General features: G+C 36.9%; 3 protein-coding genes across 3 annotated transcripts; 1 reads left to right on the top strand and 2 right to left on the bottom strand.

Annotated features, from left to right (window-relative positions):
• Nucleotides 1–955: 955 nt before the first annotated feature.
• On the top strand, nucleotides 956–2,682 carry LOC137724384 (peroxidase 7-like). The gene is made up of 3 exons (XM_068463128.1): nucleotides 956–1,264; nucleotides 1,608–1,950; nucleotides 2,276–2,682. The coding sequence occupies exons 1-3, from the start codon at nucleotides 956–958 to the stop codon at nucleotides 2,680–2,682; spliced, it is 1,059 nt and encodes a 352-aa protein (XP_068319229.1).
• Nucleotides 2,683–7,093: 4,411 nt separating this feature from the next.
• LOC137725822 (uncharacterized) lies at nucleotides 7,094–15,192 on the bottom strand. Its single transcript, XM_068464617.1, has 13 exons — nucleotides 15,002–15,192; nucleotides 14,777–14,907; nucleotides 13,156–13,299; nucleotides 12,636–12,766; nucleotides 10,593–10,826; nucleotides 10,206–10,384; nucleotides 9,830–9,930; nucleotides 8,994–9,149; nucleotides 8,540–8,601; nucleotides 8,396–8,453; nucleotides 7,881–8,001; nucleotides 7,705–7,815; nucleotides 7,094–7,618 (listed from the first exon to the last, which is right to left on the bottom strand). The coding sequence occupies exons 1-13, from the start codon at nucleotides 15,009–15,011 to the stop codon at nucleotides 7,500–7,502; spliced, it is 1,557 nt and encodes a 518-aa protein (XP_068320718.1). The 5' UTR covers nucleotides 15,012–15,192; the 3' UTR covers nucleotides 7,094–7,499.
• A 5,351-nt stretch (nucleotides 15,193–20,543) lies between these two features.
• On the bottom strand, nucleotides 20,544–21,733 carry LOC137724350 (MYB-like transcription factor 4). Its single transcript, XM_068463088.1, has 2 exons — nucleotides 21,604–21,733; nucleotides 20,544–21,424 (listed from the first exon to the last, which is right to left on the bottom strand). The coding sequence occupies exons 1-2, from the start codon at nucleotides 21,731–21,733 to the stop codon at nucleotides 20,544–20,546; spliced, it is 1,011 nt and encodes a 336-aa protein (XP_068319189.1).
• Between the last annotated feature and the right edge of the window lie 369 nt (nucleotides 21,734–22,102).

Here is a 22,102-nt window from a genome sequence, read left to right as displayed (position 1 = left end):
TGGATCGGCCGGTTGTCCCTTTGGTCTTTTTTTGTCCAGTAAGGCCCACGAACCCTTTGACCTAACCCTCAATTGGAGACAATTTTCAGGCTATTTTTGGTACCCTAACCCTCAAAACCTTTCGGTTGAAGATGACCTAACTTTGGTTGTTATCTTCTCTTTTCTTTTCAAACCTTCTGTCAATACTTTTTTTTTCTTTGTCTACTCTTTTTTATTTTATGACAAATCTGAAAGTTTTGTCGTTGGAACAGAATGACTCTTGATTTGGATGGGATTGGTCCTAAAAACTTAATTTACTTGAAACCATAATTGGGCTAGGGCTTTGTGATCCAACTTACTCTACGTGCAGGCCGACTTTCTTTTCAGGCTGAGCTGCAACCCAATTTACTACCCATTTGTGCAGGCTTTTCTATTAAATCTTATTCACTAAATGTTTATTTTTCAATCTTAAGATAATGTTCCCTTCCTTTATATCCATGTTCGAATCTTTCTATTTTTGTTTTATAAATTATACAATATCTGTTTTGTAGTAAAAGTGAAACTCGAAGTGTCAAAATTCTAATTGTCGTTAACAATTGTCTTAAAATCCAATAAAAATCATATGCATCATGATCAAACCTTACTATCACTGATAGGCTTCTTTGAACAATGAACAATGAACAAATATTAATTATTGCATTAGATTTTGTGAAAGTCAATGTTTTTCAAACTAAATAACTAAAGCAATCATTGTCAAGCTCTACATACGTGCTAGCACGTCATCTTCATTTGCAGGGGGTGCTTCCCACGTAGTCCTCAACTAATCAATAATTAACGCAATTAATATTCCAATTAGATCCTCTAATCACCAATATCATGCAATATATAAAGATTGTCAACACCCTTTCATTTGAAGGCAGAGCAGCGTAGTTGTTCATTACTGGGAATATAGTCTGATCACTGCTGCGCAAGAAACATGAATCTCATAGTTTCCTTGCTTTTAGTTCTTCTTGCTGTTGTTCACTTAAATGCATCTTCGTCTTACCCGGAACACGATCGCCATGATGAAGAAACAGATGAATCCTGGGAGGGAGCCACAACTCTAACACTTCCAACAATATCAGACGACTTGTCCTTTGGAGAGTTTCTTTCCAATTCCTACTATCACAGGAGTTGTCCAGACCTTGAAGGTATTATCAGTAGGAAGGTGAAGCAATGGCTTAAGAAGGATTACAGCCTAGCAGCTGGCCTCATGAGGTTGCACTTCCATGACTGTGCCATCAGGGTAATAATATATGGCTTAACTTGACATTACATATAATTATTGACTAATGTTATTTCGGCACACAAAACTAACCACATTGTTAATTACCACCTTTAATAGCACCCCACCATTTTATGTATGTATATGTTGTACGTGACTAATAATATTTATTTGAAGAACGAGGTAGTAATGTAGTCAATTTGTGTCTCTAAATTAATAACATTAGTTGTTCGAAGTTTGATGGACCAGTAATACTTAGAAAAGATTTGGCTTCCAAATATCCTTCTAAACAATTAGAAATTTATTTATTGCTTGATATTTGATTTCTTTTAGTCACAATTATAATGAATTGAAACGCATGTAGGGATGTGATGCCTCCATCTTATTAAACCATGAAGGAAGTGAGAGGGAAGGCTTGGCCAGCAAGACACTGAGAGGGTTTGAAGTGATAGATGATATCAAGGCAGAGGTTGAGAAGAAGTGCCCAAGAACAGTTTCTTGTGCAGACATTTTGACTGCAGCTACAAGAGATGCTACTGTTCAAGTTGGAGGTCCATACTGGGCTGTCCCCTACGGGAGGAAAGATGGAAAAGTTTCGATTGCTAAGGAAACTGAGAAGGTTCCCATGGGTCACGAAGACTTAACTAGTTTACTTGAGATTTTTCAATCACAGGGCTTGAATGTACTTGACTTGGTTGCTCTCTCAGGTGAACCATGTAGTCCACATGCATTTCAATCGCATAATATACTTTCATTCAATATATCAATTTATATGTTATGTTGTCATGTTGTTAATCCGGACCTCACTATTATTAAACATGAATCTAACCTAATTACAAACTTGTTTAATCGCCATGTTTGTCACTTTGAACAACACATTAAAACATGAACCAAACCTAACTAAGGATTCAAATTGAGAGTCTTGTAACATAACATTCAAATTTGCGTGACAACAAAAAAAATATTAATTTTGCCTACAACTAGAACAAAAATCTGGTTGCTTTTATTGAAAAAAATGGTTTTCATCTGCAGGGGCACACACCATAGGAAGGTCTTCATGTGAATCCGTACAACACAGGATCTTTAACTTCAGTGGAACTGGCAAGCCTGATCCATCCCTTGATGCGCAGTACTTAAGCTACTTGGAAAGAAAATGTAGATGGGCATCAGAGTATGCTGATCTTGATGCTGTAACTCCACATAAATTTGACGCTGCGTACTACATAAATCTGCAGAAGAAGATGGGACTTTTATCCACAGATCAAATGTTGTATTCTGATCCAAGGACTAAATCTCTTGTCAGTGCTTTTGCTTCCCAGCCGTCAGTCTTCCACCAGCAGTTTGGAGTGTCCATGGCCAAACTAGGGAATGTTCAAGTCCTCACCGGTCAAAACGAAGGCGAAATCCGAACCAATTGCAATTTTGTCAATTCTCATTGAGACCCTTAATTATAATGAGAAGCAGTCTCAAATGCTTACCTTGTTTTGCTTAACCATATATATGATAATATTTGAAATTGTTTTTTTTTTTTATTGTTTTATGTACCACCTTAATTACAGCTAACAGCTGGTTTAATACATAATTTACTTGTTCACACATGTTCAAGCTTTCTTCTCTCTACAATTTCCTATTATTTCCCATTTGTCTGCTGTTCCCCTCCTGCTCAATTATTAGAATATCAGTGTTGACATATATCTATTTTTATATTTTTATATCTCTACTCATGCGATCATTCATATTAAGAAAGATCGTTATATAAGTAGATAATTATATACAACCGGTTATAAGTAAAATTTTCTCATGCATTAAAAAAATTAAAATAAAACAATCTCATTTGATATATTTGGGCTAGCTTACAATACGACCTAAACCCTAATTTGATGGACAAACAACGGGTTTATGCATGAGAAAGAAACTCTTTAGCCTCACAAAGCCTTTCTTCTATTTTCCTTTTTTCCTTCTCCTCTTGGCTGGGTAGTGGTCGTAGTTCACTGTTATGCGAAACTTTATATGGTTCCTGAAAAAATGCAATAAAAGAAAAGAAGGGCCTTGTATTTTAATTGAATCATCCACAAACAATCTTTGACACCTCTTTATCCTCTAGGGTTAAGCAAGCATCTACGACTCATGCTCTGTGGGCTCTATTTTGTCCTCTTCCCAAGGAACTGTGAAGTTGTTTGCAGGCGCGCCCTCACTGTGTCATAAAGGTCAAACCAAGCAAACTATCCCTTTATCAGGCCAATAGAGAAAAAATTAACTTAAATATATAGTATCTTTAGATAACATCTTAACATCTAATCCAATTTCTTATTTAACATAGAGTAGTGCTATTCACATACATTTTACCTCCCACACACCCTGTTAATTATTGTCATTGATATTTTTCAATTCATTCGATTCGATGACTAGAAATTGGAAGGAATATGTGAGAAATAAAAATGAGCGTGTGGATAGCGTCACTCTCAAATTATCTTAAACATCATAAACTATGAGTTAAACCATACTTTTAATTTTTAATGATCTAAATATATATATTGAAATGAATATATGCTGTAATACAGAAGCTAGAAAGATCACATTTGATGTTTTGTCTTGTTTATTTTTGTTCATTTTTAAAGAAATGAATCATCTTCAAAGACGTGGAAAAGTAGTCCACAAGCACCTTGCTTTCCCCTTTTTATTTTTCAGACACCTATCTCTCTCATATTTAAGCTTTCACAGATACAAACCCTACAAAGCATTTCAAATCTTATACCGTTTCTTTTTCTTTTCCATCTTGAGCTATGAGCAGCCTTAGTCTACAAAGCCAAACCTTCATTTCATCACCAACCTAGATGCTGCTCTGCATGATTTTCAACTACAAGTCTAGAACTTGCTGAATGATTTGAATACAAGAAAAAAAATCGTTTTGCATGGCTAGTAATTATGCAAAATCACCTACCACCACTTTTACAACCCTCCTCTTCTTTCTTCTCATCACATTTCAAATCACCATGGCTAAAAAGAAGCATAGCTTCCCAATCCCACCTGTCATTAGTACTTCCTCGAGATCACATGGAGTTGGAGTCATCAGTAAGAAAAATGTTATCGATGAATATGCTACAAGAAGATCCTCACATGGCATCATCGATTCAAAGGCTGATCACGAGTTTACAGGCGAATCGGGACGAAGGAGAGGACTAGGGTTTCGGGTTCGTCGTGGGAGGCAGCCATTCCCATGGAAAGAAAATATGTTCAGAGCCGGTGCACATGAAGTTCCAAGTGGTCCGAATCCCATTTCAAATCGGTGAGGATTAATATTGAGGAAGCTAGCAAAACAAAAGTGATCAGAGTAGATATATATGATCAAGAAAGAAATTTATTAAAAAAAAAAAAAAAAAAAAAACAAAGAACATATATAGTATGTGATTTTCTCCTTCTTTGTGGCTTGTATTTTCTGCCATTTAAGTTATATGTCGTTGCTGTAATGTCACTACAACTTAATCATATGTTATTTTTAATTTATTATATGCTAGATATTTGGAACTTTCAGGCAATCATTTTACCATTATAACTAGGATGTATATATGATAATATTCAAGTAGTAATTGTTTTCATGGTCTTCATCATTATGCTATTTCTTTTTTTCTCCATAATTATCTTCCCTCTTGCCACCCACATTTTCCATTCTTTTGGATCTACATAGTAAAAAAATTATCGGTTATTATTGTTCGAAAATGTAACCTTTCTAACATTACCTAAATAATTAATCAAATAATTTTTCTCTTTCTCCCTTCCAATGGATTAATGCATATAATACTAGCTAGGATGAAGTTAGCATGTGCTTCTGGACTTTGTTTATCAAACGCTACAATCATCGGTTACTAATTGGAATGTGCCTTCATAAAATCAATTAGCAATATAGAAAGTAGTCTAGTTGCTTATAAACACATGTAAAATCTCTCATTTTCCCGATATGGTATTCACTCTCAACTGAATGAAAATGAAATGAACTACATATAGCTAGGACAAAATGTTCGTTATTTGAATTTTTTTTCCCTTTTTTTTTTTTTTTTTTTGAAAAAAAAACAAGCATGTTTCTAATTAAGGTATCTGATGGGGAATTGCTTTTTTGCTTTAATTGTATCAGTTGTCAAAAGAGAAAAAAAAGTAAGAAAAAGTAATTGGGTTTTGCCTTTTGAAAATGTTTATGTGAGTGGGTTAATTATGTGTCATTTTATTGGCTAGAGCTAGCTACAAATAGCTATTTTGTTCCCCTGAATTGTGGATAAACAAAGAGGAGGGACATAATGATTCACAAATTGTGATGGGGCTTTGAGGCTTTTTTTTTTCACAGACTAGACTTCACTGCATATATATGCAATAATTAAAGGGCTAATTAAAAGGAAAATAAAGGTCCCCCAAACCCCCATTGTTTTGCGTGTAAAGTTACACAGACCTGGCATCCAAAGCAATGGCGAAGAACAGAAGTAGGGTTTCTCTTTAAATTTAATTTTGCAAAACAACCCTTGATGCTTTATTGGAACTACATCGATGCCCTTTATCAGTCTTTGGGAGTCTCTTCCTTTTAAAAGCTGAAGCTGCTGATCCAAAACCATGATCAAAGGGTGGTTTTCATCCTCACGTGCCTCATGCAGTACTGTTTTTATCTTCTTCTACGTGCTCTTGTTTGCTTATGAGCAGAGCTACTTGGAACTTTGGCAATAAGGTTGCATGATCTTCAATAATCATGGAAAATATTGACCAAATTCTGTATATTGTTCAAATTTCATAAAATGTGGCCATGCATGTAGTTCATGTTATATATGAAACTTCTTTTTCCATGTTCATTTTTAAGTGATAAACTACTACGATATCTTAAGTTCAAGCTAATTACTCATAAATTACCGTTCAATTATCTGTCTAATGTAATCTTTGTACGAAATGTTAAACGAGACTCTAAGTTGGAATCTCCATGCTCGCTCATAGAAAACTACTAAAAAATTGATCGTTCTAAATTTGTGCAATGGATGCATGATATAATTGGGCTTAATTTTATTTCTATGAGCAATGCAGATGATCTCTCCTCTCTTTTGTCATTTAACCTCTTTTATATGTGGATGAGAAATATATTAGTGATGAAAGTGAGTAAATATCTGCAATGTATATTCCATCATCCCAAAAAAAACCCCTTTGAGAAAGCATGCTTAAGTCAAAACAAAGACACATAAGTTTCCTAATTATGCTCTCTCTCTCTCTCTCTCTCTCTCTCTCTCTCTCTCTGTGAGACGGTGTTATTGTCAAGAGGAGAAAGATTAGGGTGGTTCCCCTTTGGAATCAAAGCATAATTCTGTCATCACTTTTGATTTTGAGTGAGTTTTTATCACTTTAATAAGAAACTTTTGTGCCAAAGACTCAAGCAACCCTTGCCCTATATATACCCCTGCCATATGTAAAAATCTTGGGTATAAAACACGAAGATAGAAAAGTCACCCACCGAAGAAAACACCAGCAGTCAAGTCATCCAATAAAGAGATGAAACGAATTGCTTGTCTCCTTTGATCAAAATCATCAGTCTTTTCTTACCTCTCTTTATTACTAGTGGCCCAAGTGTAATGTAACCACAGTCTTCTCTCTCGCAACCGTTTCACCAAATTAAATGAGTAGGTTCGATTTTTAACACGAAACATGCACTTTTTTAACACGGAACAAATTAGTTGACGACACCACTTAGACTATCAAATGATTGTGACAGAATCTCTCCTTATGCAGAGCTATAAACACGACATGCAATATCACACTGTAAAATCAACTTGAATAAAAATATTTAAAATAGTCGCACTTTAATTCCTTGCTCCATGGTCAGATAAATACTGATAATTAAGATTGTCACTTTACTAGATTCCACTATGATTTTACAAAGTATTTTCTTTGTTTGTTACAATTGGTGTTAAGGGAGGACCAAAAGCCAGGATTCAAACTCTGGCCCAATGTGGCGTAAGTGTAAGGGTAAATACTCTCAACCAACGGAGGTACAGACCTCGACACGAGTACTATTTTCAGACTCAGTATCTACCTGCTTTTAGCTTTACAAAGGAAATAATAACAAAACTCCTCGGAAGGCCAAGACCACCAATCGCTCCTTCTTTTATATCCTCACCATCGCGTTGCTCTGCGTTTGAGCTCATAATGCCTTCGGCATGGTGAGCATCACTATAGAAAGAAATCCCAAGCTTTGAACATTTATAAAACTTTCGTGAGAGCAATTTTGCACCCTTCACACTTGCCAGTGCATGTAAAATAGTCCTTCCTGTGATCCAATCCATGCCCCCAAACCATAACTTTTGGAATCAAGATATTCGTAGTTTGGCCTGTCATCCCGATCTCCCTTAAACCCTACGGACGAGTAGAAAATTAAAGGTCAATAAGATGGAGAGAATGGCAAGAAGACTGAGAGCACAAGAGAAGTAGAGGGCACGTACTTTCAGCTCTTCGCCAGCACACAGTTGAGGGGATTGTGTTACAGAATTTATCCTCGAAAAGCAGTTTACCAGACTTGATACTCCAGAGTCGTAAATTGCAGTCCTCTCCGCCTAAAAGAAATATATATAAGAAAAAAGTTGCCAAAATAAATGGTGTGAGCAATAATAATATTCACCTGACATAACAAATCTCTCAGATGGGTCAACTCCAAGCTGCAAACGAGTATGGGAATTCACAAGCCCCTCGTAAGATTGTACAGCTCCTCTTTGGATTAGGCGTTGGTCGTAAAGCTTCACCTGAAAAGACAAGAACTAATCAGAATGACATTGACCAAAATCGTTGCAGCAGCAACCTTATAAAAAAAAAAAATCACATCTGGATGTTTTTGCCTTTTTGCTGAGGTTACTTACTACCTAGACATTGACCCAGTTCTTTTTCTTTGAGAAAATTGGACCTCTAGTCAGGGAATGCAAATTTTTAGTTGATTGCTAGATATCTGACGTGTTGAGAGGAACATGGGAATGTGTAGATGACAATGAATTCAGCTCAAGCAAGGATAGTAAAAAACATTCATGTTCTTATTGATGATTTTCAAGCGTTACATATCTAAAGACCTGTGTCACGAGGCATAAGAAAAGATGCTGAATAAATTAATATGTATTGTGTTTGAACTTTGAAATAAAAACTAACCGTTCCATCCATGGAGCTCGCCAAAAAATACTGATCATCAAACCGAAGTGATACCAAACTGGAGTATCAAACCAGAGTGAGCAGAACGTATGAAAAACATTAAAGAAAATAAACCGATCCTATAAGATAATAAAGCCTACCAACCTTGCAATAGATGAAGGCATTTTAGTGGTATGAGAAGGATGTATATTTCCAGTTCCAGAAGGCTGCACAAAAAGATACTCAGATCATTATCCGTACTTTAATTCTTATGTAGAATAGAAAAGTAAGCTACTTGATTGTAATCGGAAAAAAAAAGGAAGTAAGCTACTTCATATTCACCAAAAAGACAGGAAACAAAAATAATTTAAGCTACTTGATGGAACAGAACCACCCCACAGTAAATCAAAATAGTTTCATTAAACCAATTCCACTTGGAGAAGAAGAATTAGCTACCATATTAAACAAAATAATTGATAAAATCTCTGAGTTAGAAAACATCAATACTTTACAGATATGAAATATGATTTATGAAGATTGCTTGATTTGTAAAAACAGAAAATAAAAATTCTGTCACCAGAAAAAAGCTAGTCTGTTACATCAGCAATCAACTTTATACCTTAGACCGTTGTATACTAGTTATTCCACGCGTGTTATCCAAAGGTGAGTGACGCATTCTATGTCTAACAGGTCTTACAGGAAACCACCCCTGTTTCTGACGAACATCAACTGTTACAATTGCTCCATTTCTGAGTCCACATAAAACAGCATTTCCCTGCAAGAGAAGTACAAAAATGAGGTCCAGAAATTATACAAAAAGTTACTACACAAAAGTTAAAGCTATTCCATACGAATCAGCAAGCCTCATGATGCTTTAGAATGTGCATTAGGCTTTGTATCAACCATAAATAATTGCACAGCGGGCCCAGAATGGAGAATACTATTCTGAGCAGTATAGAGATCAGTGACAACGACATGCCTAGAAAGACAAAGTTCGACCTTCAATAACGTAGACACTATTGTAAAATTGCTAAGAGTCTCCTGCAAACTAGACAAGAGAGTAGCATCTGATTGGTTGATCACTGGCTAAGATTTCTACTATAACTAGCTTATGGATGCATGTGTACCTCACTACTGCTTGAGCGCATACTGCTGACCTCCAATAAGACATTCTCCAAATATGTAGATATCATCTAATAGCAGTAAATATAGCGGAGGTGGTACGGAATATATGGATGCTTTTGGAGTATCAAATAAGAATAATAACTTAACAAAGTACAACCTGAAAATTATAATGCCTAAAGTAATTACTAAGAGTTGAACATCTACTAAGTATGGAATATTAACTCACTCATTACCCATAGCGTACCTGGTTAAACCCTTTATTCCAAATGCATATAAACTCAGGCAACTTTAAAAGATTTCCCAAAAGTCTTAAGTTATGCAATAGATTACCGAGTGAACAAGTTGTTGTGCCAAAACATCACTTTTACTGTGTAACAGCCACGATGCGCTCCCAGTTTCCAAATCCACCAGAGCAGCTCCCAGGTTGGTTCCTGTAACAAACAAAAGGAATAATCTTTAACAAAGTTTCTTCTAAAGACTGTTACCTTCAAGCGTACTCTGCATACTACCCGCAAGAGCAACACCAAGGCAAGAAAGAACTCTGTGTGTGTGTGTGTGTCTGCACATGAAATTTCTCGAGAAACAGGGTCCTTGTATTTGGAGACCAGGTCTCCAATCATGGAGTCCGTTGATAAGAGAACATTAAAACTACCTTCATGACTAGCACTGTTTACGATATAATAAGATAAACAGGAATAGTACTTACCAATCACTGCACGACTCCCATCAGATTCACAATCTGTAGTCCAAACAGTGCAGTTGAAAGTTGCAATCTCATAAATATTTTGACTTAAGACAGTCCTATTTGGATCAAAGTTTAGTAGTTCATGGAGGTTAATAACCACAAGAGATCCACCAGAGTTCTCAGCTCCCAACGTTGATATCCTGTTCTCTTGTGTTAAGGTTTGCAGAAGTAAACATTCGTTTTTTCTTCAACAAGACACACCAAACATTGTTTTAGATAAAATTGAAGGTAAGAAAGGCTAGAAATTATTCTTATAGTTTTAAGTCCAATAAATACACTTGTAAGAGTACAAACATCAAACTGGTATTCTATATTAACCATTACAAAAAACTAAGTCTGCAAGGATACAACATATGCTGGATGCAAGAACTATCATCTTCTGTGCCAGGAGACTGTTTTCCAAACATTTTTATAGAAGATATGTTTGATGGCATTTGTGGTGTAGTGTGAGCTGGTTTCCATATTTGCCCAGGCACCTCACTGTACTCCAGTTGACTTTTGCTAGAGAGAGGCCAGACACATTCTGCCTTGCATTTCATCCCGTAATTAAGACCCTGCCCAACTTTTCCAACTTCAAAAATACTGCAAGAGCATCATGTTTCAAAGAAAGTTACTAATAAATTATTTGAGTAAATACAAAAAAGATATGTGAAGAACCACATAGAGGACAAGAATTTCCAAAAGGCATACGTGTAATACGAATAAACACCAACACTTGAACAAGCAGATTAAGACAGAAAAGAAACAAGAAACTATTTTATTGCAAAAACAAAAACTAGAAATGAATATTTAAAACATTTTGAAGTAGGAATTCCACATATATACTAAAAAGATTGTCATTGATCAATCTCACAGGTGCCACAAATTCAGTAGGAGTACTGCAAGCAAGGAGCCATATATCTAGAGAGGAAAAAATGCTCAGCAGGGCCTGATCTCACAATGAAAATTGTTAAAACTTAGTTGCAGAAACCAAGGTCCCCAATTTTATAATGAAAATAAAAAAGCGTACATAAGAGTATTATTCAATGCTAATACTATTTGTGGTATTATATTAGCATATGTTAATAGTAACACTGCCCACCCAGGAGTAAGCTAATGGATAGAAAGGTGAAGAGAAATATTACTTGTGTGATGGTAACACCCTTGGCATGCCGATGTAGTGTTACGCATCCACTTGAATTATAGAACATGTTGGCTTTAGGGTTTAACATAAGGGATTCTACATGTTATGATTTGGGTGGATTCATAACACCACGTCGACATACCACTTGCAAAAACTTATCTGAAGAAGGAGCCAATTTCTGGAATGCTACCAGCTTTGCTTTGCAGCTTTTTAAGGTATTGAGTCATTAGAAATAATATTAGAACCAGCCAAGGCAGCTCATTTCTCATGTGAGGCCTGAAGGACCATGGTTATGAACTTATGTAAAAAGGTCCTTATTGGTGAAGGAAAAGGCCGCTAACCTTCTGAGCTACAGGATAATATGGATTATGAGCAGGTAAAAGGTTGTTTTCTACATTACAAAGCTTTACCATTGGTATATGTGTAATTCCTTGTAGTGAACATGTGATGGCTTAAAGGAAAGGAGACGGTCAAACTTCTAATTCCGACATCAGCCATGAGTTGGGGATATTAGGATGCCTTAAGTAAGACTTCCAAATCCAAATTCCAATCGAAGCTAATTTCTTAAACCTTTCCATCATTTGATCTGTTCTGGTCAATCTAGATACATGAATCTCAAACATCAACCAAAACACGTTCAATGCTCTCAACCAGCATAAATAGTTATAGCCAGACGTATTTACATACCATATACCTTTAGACACACACATACACACACACACACACACACTAATTCTTCAGTACCTCAAACAAAATGTTTTCGAAAAATCTGCTTAAATGAAGACCCCATTCAACATTTTGCGTTTATAACATGATAAATGGACATATCTAGAACAATACGTTGTAGGCTGTTTTGAAATAAGTAGACGGTCCTATCCAAGAGATGGAGTGGTTTCTACTACATTGTTCGGTTGTTCTGTGACTCTCCAAAATGAAACAAAATCTTGTCCTTTTATTCTTCAGTAGGAAGGTAATATGAGTTAGATTCATATATGAACAAGTCTTTTTGGCTTGGACCCACAGGTAACAGGACACATGTATTAAAGAAACCACATTATTCAGTAGCCATGGCACAAACAAACTAAATACTGCATAAATTCTCCTAACATTCTGACAGATCCATTTTCAAATTCTTGGAACACCATAATCAATCGCTTTTTCTTGCTACCAACTATTATCAATTTATCACAAAATTTGTACATATTAAACAATCTTAAAAGACGAAAAAAATGCATGAAAAATAACAGCAGGCTGAAACTTTTTTCTACCTTATAGAGCCATTCATGCCACCTGCTAATACAAAGTCCGTATCAGTTTGACCCCCTTCTGTCTGTACATCCATGCGAATCCGCTCCAAAGCGCCATCAGTTAACTCTTTGGTTTCCTGATACTTCCAAACCTGCAAATTCGTAGAACACATAAATAAAACAAATTACAAATTTCATGCTGTACATTTATTGCTAGTTTCCTGCTGTAGCCTATATGTTGCTGGATTCTAAACTTGGCCCTGTATGCCAAATAGAGACTCACAGAGGCTTACAATAAAATTTTAAAACAAATATATACTATTACGTCTGATGGGCCAACAACATCTCTATTAAGAGGGAAAAAGGATATCCATCTCCTTAATAAAAATAGAACAAAAGAATCTTTCAGCATAAATTAGGGTGCTAATCAAGCTGAAAGTAAAAACTGGAAACAAGTTGGTGGAAATCATAATTTTTTGAACATAACTGGTAACCTTAACTTTAAAATCTTAAACCGAAGGCTTATATTAATTCAACATACCACAGGATGGCATGCTTGTGCCCTTTGGAATTCCTCATTGAAGTTACACCTCCCTTTATTGAAAGGAATGAGATTACCGCATAACTCCCTAGCCTGAAGCATCTTAGAAGTTCTTACACTGGTTCGCCTACATGAGTTGGTCACCTACAACAAGATGAATCAGAACCAAAGTTAAGTATTTTGACAATTACGTAAATCACCAAACTTACAGCATAACAAAACAGAGAAAAAGAAGCTATGGTAGTCTCAGAGAAGAAGAAACAACTATAAATCCAAGTGTTTAATAGGTAATGCAATGCAAAACTACATACAATATAAGGGATGCCTGCCTAGAAATTCACTAGTTTATTTGCAATCTTACAGCGGTGAACACAAATCTATGATCAAGGTCATTAATATGCTAACCAAAGCAATAGAAAATAATCACTACAAGAACATGACCTTGCCGCTATCACACTCATTAACCAACAACAGATTTTACTCCCCTAACCACTATATTTGTCAAAGTCCTATTATGAGAACTGCAATTGACACTCCAACATAGTCATCATGCACTCGTCCCAATTAAACAAACAATAAGTGAGTGGCGAGCGTGTATGACTATTTTGGAGTGCTAATAACAATTCTCTAACTTTAATATGTGAATACACGGAAATTCTCGGCATGCCATTTTTTTTTTTTCTTTCAAAACTAGCTCGATTCTAGTGATTTGTAAAGAACCTCGTATACAACAACAACAACAACAACACCAAAGCCTTTTCCCACTAAGTGAGGTCGGCTATATGAATCCTAGAACGCTATTGCGCTCGGTTCTGTGTCATGTTCTCCGTTAGATCCAAGTACTCTAAGTCTTTTCTTAGAGTCTCTTCCAAAGTTTTCCTAAGTCTTCCTCTACCCCTTCAGCCCTGGACCTCTGTCCCGTAGTTGCATCTTTTAACCGGAACGTCAGTAGGCCTTCTTTGCACATGTCCAAACCATCGTAACCGATGTTCTTTCATATTTCCTTCAATTTCGGCTACTCCTACTTTACCTCGGATATCCTCATTCCTAATTTTATCTTTTTTCGTGTGCCCACACATCCAACAAAGCATCCTCATCTCCACTACACGCATTTTATGTATGTGTTGATGCTTCACCGCCCAACATTCTGTGCCATACAGCATCCCTGGCCTTATTGCCGTCCTATAAAAATTTCCCTTGAGCTTCAGTGGCATACAGCGGTCACACAACACGCCGGATGCACTCTTCCACTTCATCCATCCAGCTTGTATTCTATAGTTGAGGTCTCCATCTAATTCTCCGGTCTTTTGCACGACAAATCCTAGGTAGCGAAAACGGTCGCTACTTCATGGTCTCCGAGTATGACATGAAAAATTCTCAATAAATAAAAAAAAAGTGATTAAACAAAGCAATTGGAACACAACATTGAACTCTCAATCCACCCCCAACCAAAACATAAGTAGCAACAAATAACATATTCAAGTAAAAACTCACCAAACATAGTCAAGCTTAAAAACAGTAAAAACAACAAAGTTACAAACTTTAAAACAGGCAAAACTCCTAGAAAACACGCAAACCTGGAAAAGCACAAAATTTGGGTTCAAAAGAACAACCAGCGTACCTTGGCCGGCGTCTGAGCGCTGGAAGAAGCAGAAGAAGAAGCAGGAGCAGTCATACGACGAGATCCTGGGATTGGGCCCTTGATGGGGAAGTACCTGTTCTTCTCCGGATCATAGTAAAACCCAGGAAGATCTGAAGAAGCCGAATTCATATTCTGATCAGTATTTTGAGAAAAACCCACAAAAATTAAAGCTGAAAAAGTTGAAGGGATGATGTTATATGGTACCTCCTGCCATGGTTTTGCAGAGAAACAGCAACAGAGAGAAACGTTGAAGGTGCTGTGTGTTTTGTGTTGTTTAGCGCAGAAAAGGAGCGAAGGTAGTGTAAGTGTCGAAACGGCGGAGGGCTTCATGCAATACGGTCACGACACGAGTGCCGACATAACCTGCCAGTTGGTGACCGGGCTGCTGAGGTGGCGCCGTGGCGGAGGCAAATGTTGGGAGATTGGGACCTCCATTTGCCTTCAAACCTTAGGGTATTCTATTTAAATTGGGCTGGGCCCTGGACCAAGGGTTTGTTTTAGTCCACCCAAATCCAACTTGGGTCGAGTCATCCAAATGCCATAATATGAGTAATTTTCTAGGCTTATTTTTAATGAGAACTTTCATGCAAAAAATTTGGATTAAGTTTATTTTAATAAAAATCATGATATACCTTTATTTAATGAAAAAAAACTTAAATTTTAATAAAAAGGATAAAAAAGAAACTTAAATTTTAAAGAAAAAGACATAATTTTAATATTTTAAAAAAACTGACGCGCGAACCCGCGCGCCCCTCACACAAACTGTTTATGAAACTTACTACACTGTTGTTTGGACCCAAATTTACATCATCAGCCCGTGTAATCAAGGCTGTTGAGGGAGCATAGTTCTCAATCGTCGGATGAAAAAGTGAAGATAATTTTTGTTATTGTTAAAGGATAATATTATGGTTTTTATCATAATAATTATCTTTTAATATGAATTATCTTAGCATCTTTTCAACCAGATAAATAGGATGCAAATTATATCTCAAACAAACAGTACAGTTCAAATTGATTTGGGATGTCTGACGGGACTTGGAAGCTAGAAATGAATTTGAAATTCATTTAGATAGGGTTAGGATGCATGCGTTAATAACGATGATGGCTTTGGGTGATGATGAGACAAGCCTAGGTAGACTAGGCCTTTTTGCACGATGATGGATGTTGTTAGATGGGTTTAAAGGCATTGTTGGAGTTTTGATAAGAAGCCTAGGTGAGTTAGGCTTCTGACGTGATGTGATAAAGCTTAGATAGGCTTTATTTTGTTGGATATGCTTTGGCATTTCACATATATCAATTTTAGTTTCACAGAGCTAGAGTTGTAGTTGGACTCTACAAAGTCACTATAAATACAGAGTCGCACGCAACATTGAAGCTCCTCTCCAATTCAACACACAAATTGCCCTGCACAAACCTCTCAAACATCTTGACATTTTTATTTTTCTTTTTCTGCCAACACACCTTCAGTTTAGATAAACAACACTGCGAAGGCAACCGGTGACATCTTCAGTTTGGATAAACAACACTGCTGCCGTAGAATCAGCCGTTCTTGGAGCACCTTCACTTTGGATAAACATCACTGCGTCGAGATCGACTAGTTATCTATCCAAGTCTCGGTTGAGAAGGATTTTCAAATCCTTATTGGCAAAGGTCATCTCATTAACCATCTCGGCGAAGTGAGGTGTTACAGGTTACTACATTCGGCACATTGAAAGCCGAATTTGATATTGAACTTCGTAGAACTAGCAGTCTTATCTTCAGGCTCTAGAACCTGAAAGGCGAGGCGTGTTCCTTCCTTGGCCCCAGTCGCAAGATCAAGAAATCAGCAGCGTGCTCAATGTAACATCAACACATTTTACTCCTCAGCCAAGCTCAGCCGACGAGTTGGCACGCCCCGCATACAATTGAAGGATGTAGTTAGCTTATTAATTACTCAGCCTGCGCGCCACGTAGGTTTGATAGTTTTTAGGGTAAACAATTGTTTATGAAACTTAATGGTACTACACTGTTTATGAAACTTACTACACTATTTGTTAAATTTACTATACTATTTATGAAACTTAATGGTACTACATTGTTTATGAAACTTAACAGCACAACATTGTTTATGAAACTTACTGCACTGTTTATGAAACTTAACGGTACAACACTGTTTATGAAACTTAACGGTACAACACTGTTTATGAAACTTAACGATACTATACTATTTATGAAACTTAACGGTAGATGTTCATCCCAAATTTTCAAGTTATTTCACCAAAATGAAATAAAAAGATTTTTTTTAAAAAAAAACATGATAGAGATCAACGTCTATGCCATTAAAGTCATGCATGGCTAAAAGATAAAAAAAAATAAAAATAAAAAAAAACATGATAGAGATCAACATCAACGCCCACACCTGATTAACTTCATCTTAACCATACCGCCCCAAATGTGGTTCTGAATCGAACGGAACCCACTTCAATTTGAAATTTTAATTTTAAAGGAAAAAAATATACTTGGATTATGTCAAAGGGTTATGCAACTGAATGATTGGTTAGGGCTGGGCACGGGCTGCGCCGGGCCCAATTTTGAAGGGACCAGACTGAACCCGGGTTTAAAAGAAACGGGTCGGATCAGGGCAGGTACAACAAATTGTAATACAGGAATCAAACCTTACCCAGCCCGTTTGAATCAGGTCGTGTCCAAGGGTTTTTTTTTTCTCCTCTTCTTCTTTAGCTCTCCTGACTAGTTCGTTCGGATCGAAGCAGTGGGCAGGTGCGTAATCTACTGGGATGGAGTGATCTACTGCCACGTGTCACCAAATCTGTGACGAGATCGAAATCCTCCGACGACGGCGACGAATTCAATGGCATCGAGGACACTGTAGGACCTTGAAAAGCTTGGCGACCATGGGACCTAGAAAAGAGGGGTTGGTCTTCGATGATGAGATCAACAGCGTCGATGACACCAACTCCTCACTCATTCTCCCACTCAAACTCGTCTTTCGTCTGGTTTTGGAACTTGTCCTGGAGGCTCTCTAACTCCTATCTGCAATCTGAACCATTTCAAATCCCTAATTGCGCGAAGACTCTAAAGAGCTTGAAATGGTCGGGGACGATTTCACTCCTGAGGTTGTCAAGCATGAAGCAAACCTCACGGCAGATGCCATCGTCTCTCAGATTAACGAGTAATTTTGTGGTGCTGCGGGAGCACTAGGTGCAGATGAGAGAGATGGCCTCCTCGACATAGTCGTTTAATCGGAGCTCATTGACGGGAAGGATGTCAAGCAAGGTGGAGAAGTCGAGGGTGAGCTTAGGGAAACTGTTGGTGAGGGATTATATCTGGAAGAAGAGCTATATCCGGCTTCCGTTTGAAGAGTCTTCGATGAAAGTGTGGATCCTTTGGAGTAGGATGTAGAGCTCCCGAAAGCAGATCAAGGCAAAGAGGGAGAAGATGGTGGTGGAGCTTTTGATGATTTCTTCGAAGATCATTTGGGGTGGAAACCGGTTTAGGCTGGGGGCCCGTTTCTTCCAGGATTTGGACCCACGCCGCCCTGCTATTAACTTGGACCTGGCCCACCTCGCCTTGTGTTGAATTTTAAAGATTTGGACCCACCCCGATCCGCATGTCCAGGACTTGTTTGCCTACCCCCAAGGATTGGTTGGGTGCTCTTTGCACACGCCTTTAGTTAGGTTTTTTTTCTTTTTTTTCTTTTTTTTTCTTTTTCTTGTCTTTATCATTGAAAAAAGTTATAACATAGTTTTTTTTGTTAAAACTCAAAGTTTTGAAGCCCTTTTCATTAGTTTTCCTTATTTTTAACTACGCTTCCTAAAATTTGATTTCGATCCATTTTGGTACTTGAAATTCAAAAGTCACCACTTTACTCTTTGAATTGGTAATATGACAAACTTATGTCACGTCAGTCATAAGTTGGCCCTAATTATGCCATCTAAGTAAACTTAACGGAATACATAGAAACAAGCTAAAGTGGATGAGATATTGAGTTCCAGGAAGTAAAGTGACGGCTTTTGAGTTTAAGGAGGCAAAGTGGGATCATACATAGAAACAAGCTAAAGTGGATGAGATATTGAGTTCCAGGAAGTAAAGTGACGGCTTTTGAGTTTAAGGAGGCAAAGTGGGATCAAAATTGAGTTTCAGAAAGCAAAATGGCGACTTTTAAATTTCAAGGAGTAAAGTGGGATTGAAATCGAGTTCAAAAAGTGTAGTTAAAAATAAGCCTAATTATCTATGAGAAAAGTGAGCATGCATTTGACGAAAAAAAAAAGTGAGCATGCGTAAGGATGGGTTTGTGCATCTTTAAATTATCACTTGGACTATTCACTTCCAATTAATATTTGTTCATAATTTTTTCAAGTTTGATCATGTGAGTTGCAGGATTCAATTTTTTTTATGTCAATTTCATCAATTCATAACAAAGTGAAGGTGAAAAACGGAAACGACCAATTTTTCATTATCAACTGATATTATCATGGTTATCACAAACATGGATTAGTCAAATAGTGTTAGTCAATCATCAATCTTTAACAAAATTTCAAAAGATGGAGGTGGGTAAAGATTAGTATGAGAAAATGAGGGGAGAGATTAAATGATCATAACCCAACTTTTGGGAAAGTGAAAATTTTATTGTGTCAGACTTTCAATGTATATGGTATCTTATGTTTATAGGATACTCCATAGCATACTAGGTATTCGTACACGAAAAGATGTTTGGAGCAATGAAACATTGTCAAGCATCCAAAGACGAAGACCACCCGATCCTCAGGATGTGGAAATCTTTAATTTTTGTTTCTGAAAAAAATAAATAAGAAACTTAGACTTCAAAGACTTTATTTTGGAGTAGAAAAATATTAATGAGACTTTCCATCACCTCATCGTTTTGGCACAATGTTTTATAATGTTGGTATGGAAATTGTGCCAAAAAAATGAAATGACGGAAAGTCCATGAAGAGTCTCACTTATGAGGGAGTCCCCTTAGCATTTCTCTTTGGAGAAACCTAGTGGGACAAAACCAAGGCAAAGAAGAAAAGCACCACATCCGGTTGGATTTCGAACCCAATACAAAGTGGGTGACAGAGAAACTGCAGCACACGCGAGCCACTCGATGGGCAGCCATGGGTTGCACGCTCTAGGGTAATGATTCCATGGGAACAACTTGATCAGGTCGTAACTTCCTCCAAACACTAGGCCTTCATCACTTAAATCAACTTCTAATTAACTAACTTTTAATTTAGTAGTATTTATCTTTCAAAATAAGTTTTAAGCTCGAATTCTCATCTCCCACTCATGAACCGATCGGAAAACAAAAAAAGAAATAAAGGTCTAGATACATGGTCTAAGCTCGAGAGGAATGCAGTCGTATTGGTGGTGCGTTGTTCATATTTGTTTGTCAACAAAAAAATGGCGTTCGGTGGGTAACTGCATGATGATTTTAGCAACGAAATTTTAAAAAAGAAAGTACTCTTAAGTCAACAATTAATATTTGCACCATAGAGTTAATTAGTATTACGGTTTAGTGTATTTCTCTTTCCTTATAAGTAAAAAATCTTAAATTCAAATTTTGTAGATCGCGAGTTCAAAACTAATTTATTCACTCATCCTTAGTGTAAATATATCAATATACAAAAAATTATTCACATAGTAGAGTCAAAAGATAACTACAAGAACAAAACAAAATATTAAAGCCCCCTAAACCAAAAAAGGAAAAGTCATATTTGCTAAAAAAAAAAAAGAAGTCCCAAATTGCCTAACCATTCCATGTAAGTTGATCCATTGGACTCGGTTGGTAATTATACATTCCACAAGGCAATTCTGTAGACTCCATAAAATCCAAATCAAAGTTAGAGCTCCCAAATGAAGCATCTATGTTTGTCTGTGCACCATTCAACACACTGGGATTCTCATTTTCCACCACTTCACAAGCCTCCTCCTGTTGTGATTGCAATAGCATGTCTTTTGGGTTTGTGGATTTAGTTATGGGTTGAAAGCTCTCATTTACAATATTTTCAAGCTCTGATATTGGATATGAGTGAGAGGTGGAGATTGTTGGGACATTATTAATCCCCATGAACTCCGTTAAAACAATTGGATTAATTTGATCTTGGACTAGAGTAGTACTCCAAACCATATTAGGGTTTTGGAATTCACAGGTTGATATGGTTGATCTTTCATGCAACGAGATATCGACATGATTTGTACGTGGAGATGAAGTAGAAGGTAATGTGAGATAAGGTGCTTCCAATATGTCTATGGAAGTATCTGCTGAGACATGTGAAGAATTTACAGAGAAAAAAGAAGATGGAGAAAAAATATTGCATGCATGAATATTATTGTTGTTGTTGTTGATGTTACTAGGGTTAGCTTTGGAAGAAGGGAGAAGGTTGTGGGTGTTGGGATCAAAACCTTGTGCAATGAGCTTCTTCTTGATGCATGAGTTCCAAAAATTCTTGACCTCGTTGTCTGTTCTACCTGGTAAATGCTTGGCTATCTGAGCCCATTTGTTGCCTAAAATCCTATGAACATCTACGATGGTTCTCTCTTCTATCTCAGAAAATGGACCCCTCTTGAGATCTGGTCTCAAATAGTTTATCCACCTCAATCTGCAACTTTTTCCACACCTCTCCAAACCTGCAATTAACAATGTAACAAGATCACAAAACGACATCGTTGAAATAATTAAGGAAGAGTTTTCAAACTGATATGTGCAGAAGGAAACACACTGTTCTAGTCAATTTAGCTAAGTGTCCATATCTCTGCTGAGAGAATATCAATAACAATAATTGATGGCTACGGAAATACACACGTACCAGCTAGTTTTGGGACAGAGCTCCACGAACCATGGCCAAAGGTGTTGATGTGATTCAATAGCTTCTCATCTTCTTCAGGAGACCACAGTCCTCTCTTAATTTTCTGTTTGCTGCAACAGTGATGGCCCATCTTTTTCTGTTGATCCTCCAGCTCTTTCAATATTAATTAGCACACACCATTAATCGCCATGTCTGGATGTGGCTTGTTTACCTTAAATATGTTCCTTAAACATCCCATTTAGAAAAAGGTAAACATACCTTATTGTGAGAGAGAGAGAGAGAGAGAGAGAGAGAGAGAGAGGGAGAGAGAGAGAGGATCACTGAGTCTCTCTTTGAGTGTTTTGGTAGCTTCACTGTCTCATCAACCATATGGCTCTCAATTAACTTGATTGTTACACTTTTCTTTAATAATAGTTAATTTGAATCTTACTTGATGAGTAAGAGTTTAGTAAGAAATTACAAAGCATGGTCCTCCTTAAAATGAACTGTTTGATTTGTG

The sequence above is a fragment of the Pyrus communis genome, chromosome 2 (assembly GCF_963583255.1).
Source record: "Pyrus communis chromosome 2, drPyrComm1.1, whole genome shotgun sequence".
Lineage (NCBI taxonomy): Eukaryota > Viridiplantae > Streptophyta > Magnoliopsida > Rosales > Rosaceae > Pyrus > Pyrus communis.
Note: the sequence above shows the minus strand (reverse complement) of the source record. Positions and strands in the feature narration are given on the sequence as shown.

Bases quoted from the DNA above. Each gene is read 5' to 3' on its own strand.
- LOC137724384 (XM_068463128.1), top strand. From the start codon at position 956: ATGAATCTCATAGTTTCCTTGCTTTTAGTTCTTCTTGCTGTTGTTCAC. The intron at 1,265-1,607 runs GTAATAATATAT...AAACGCATGTAG, and splicing joins TCCATGACTGTGCCATCAGG to GGATGTGATGCCTCCATCTT. The intron at 1,951-2,275 runs GTGAACCATGTA...TTTCATCTGCAG, and splicing joins TGACTTGGTTGCTCTCTCAG to GGGCACACACCATAGGAAGG.
- LOC137725822 (XM_068464617.1), bottom strand. The intron at 10,827-12,635 runs GTAGAAAAAAGT...ATGCTCTTGCAG, and splicing joins GGCATGAATGGCTCTATAAG to TATTTTTGAAGTTGGAAAAG. The intron at 8,454-8,539 runs GTTGGTAGGCTT...TTGATACTCCAG, and splicing joins ATGCCTTCATCTATTGCAAG to TTTGGTATCACTTCGGTTTG.
- LOC137724350 (XM_068463088.1), bottom strand. From the start codon at position 21,733: ATGGGCCATCACTGTTGCAGCAAACAGAAAATTAAGAGAGGACTGTGG. The intron at 21,425-21,603 runs GTACGTGTGTAT...TGTTAATTGCAG, and splicing joins CTCTGTCCCAAAACTAGCTG to GTTTGGAGAGGTGTGGAAAA.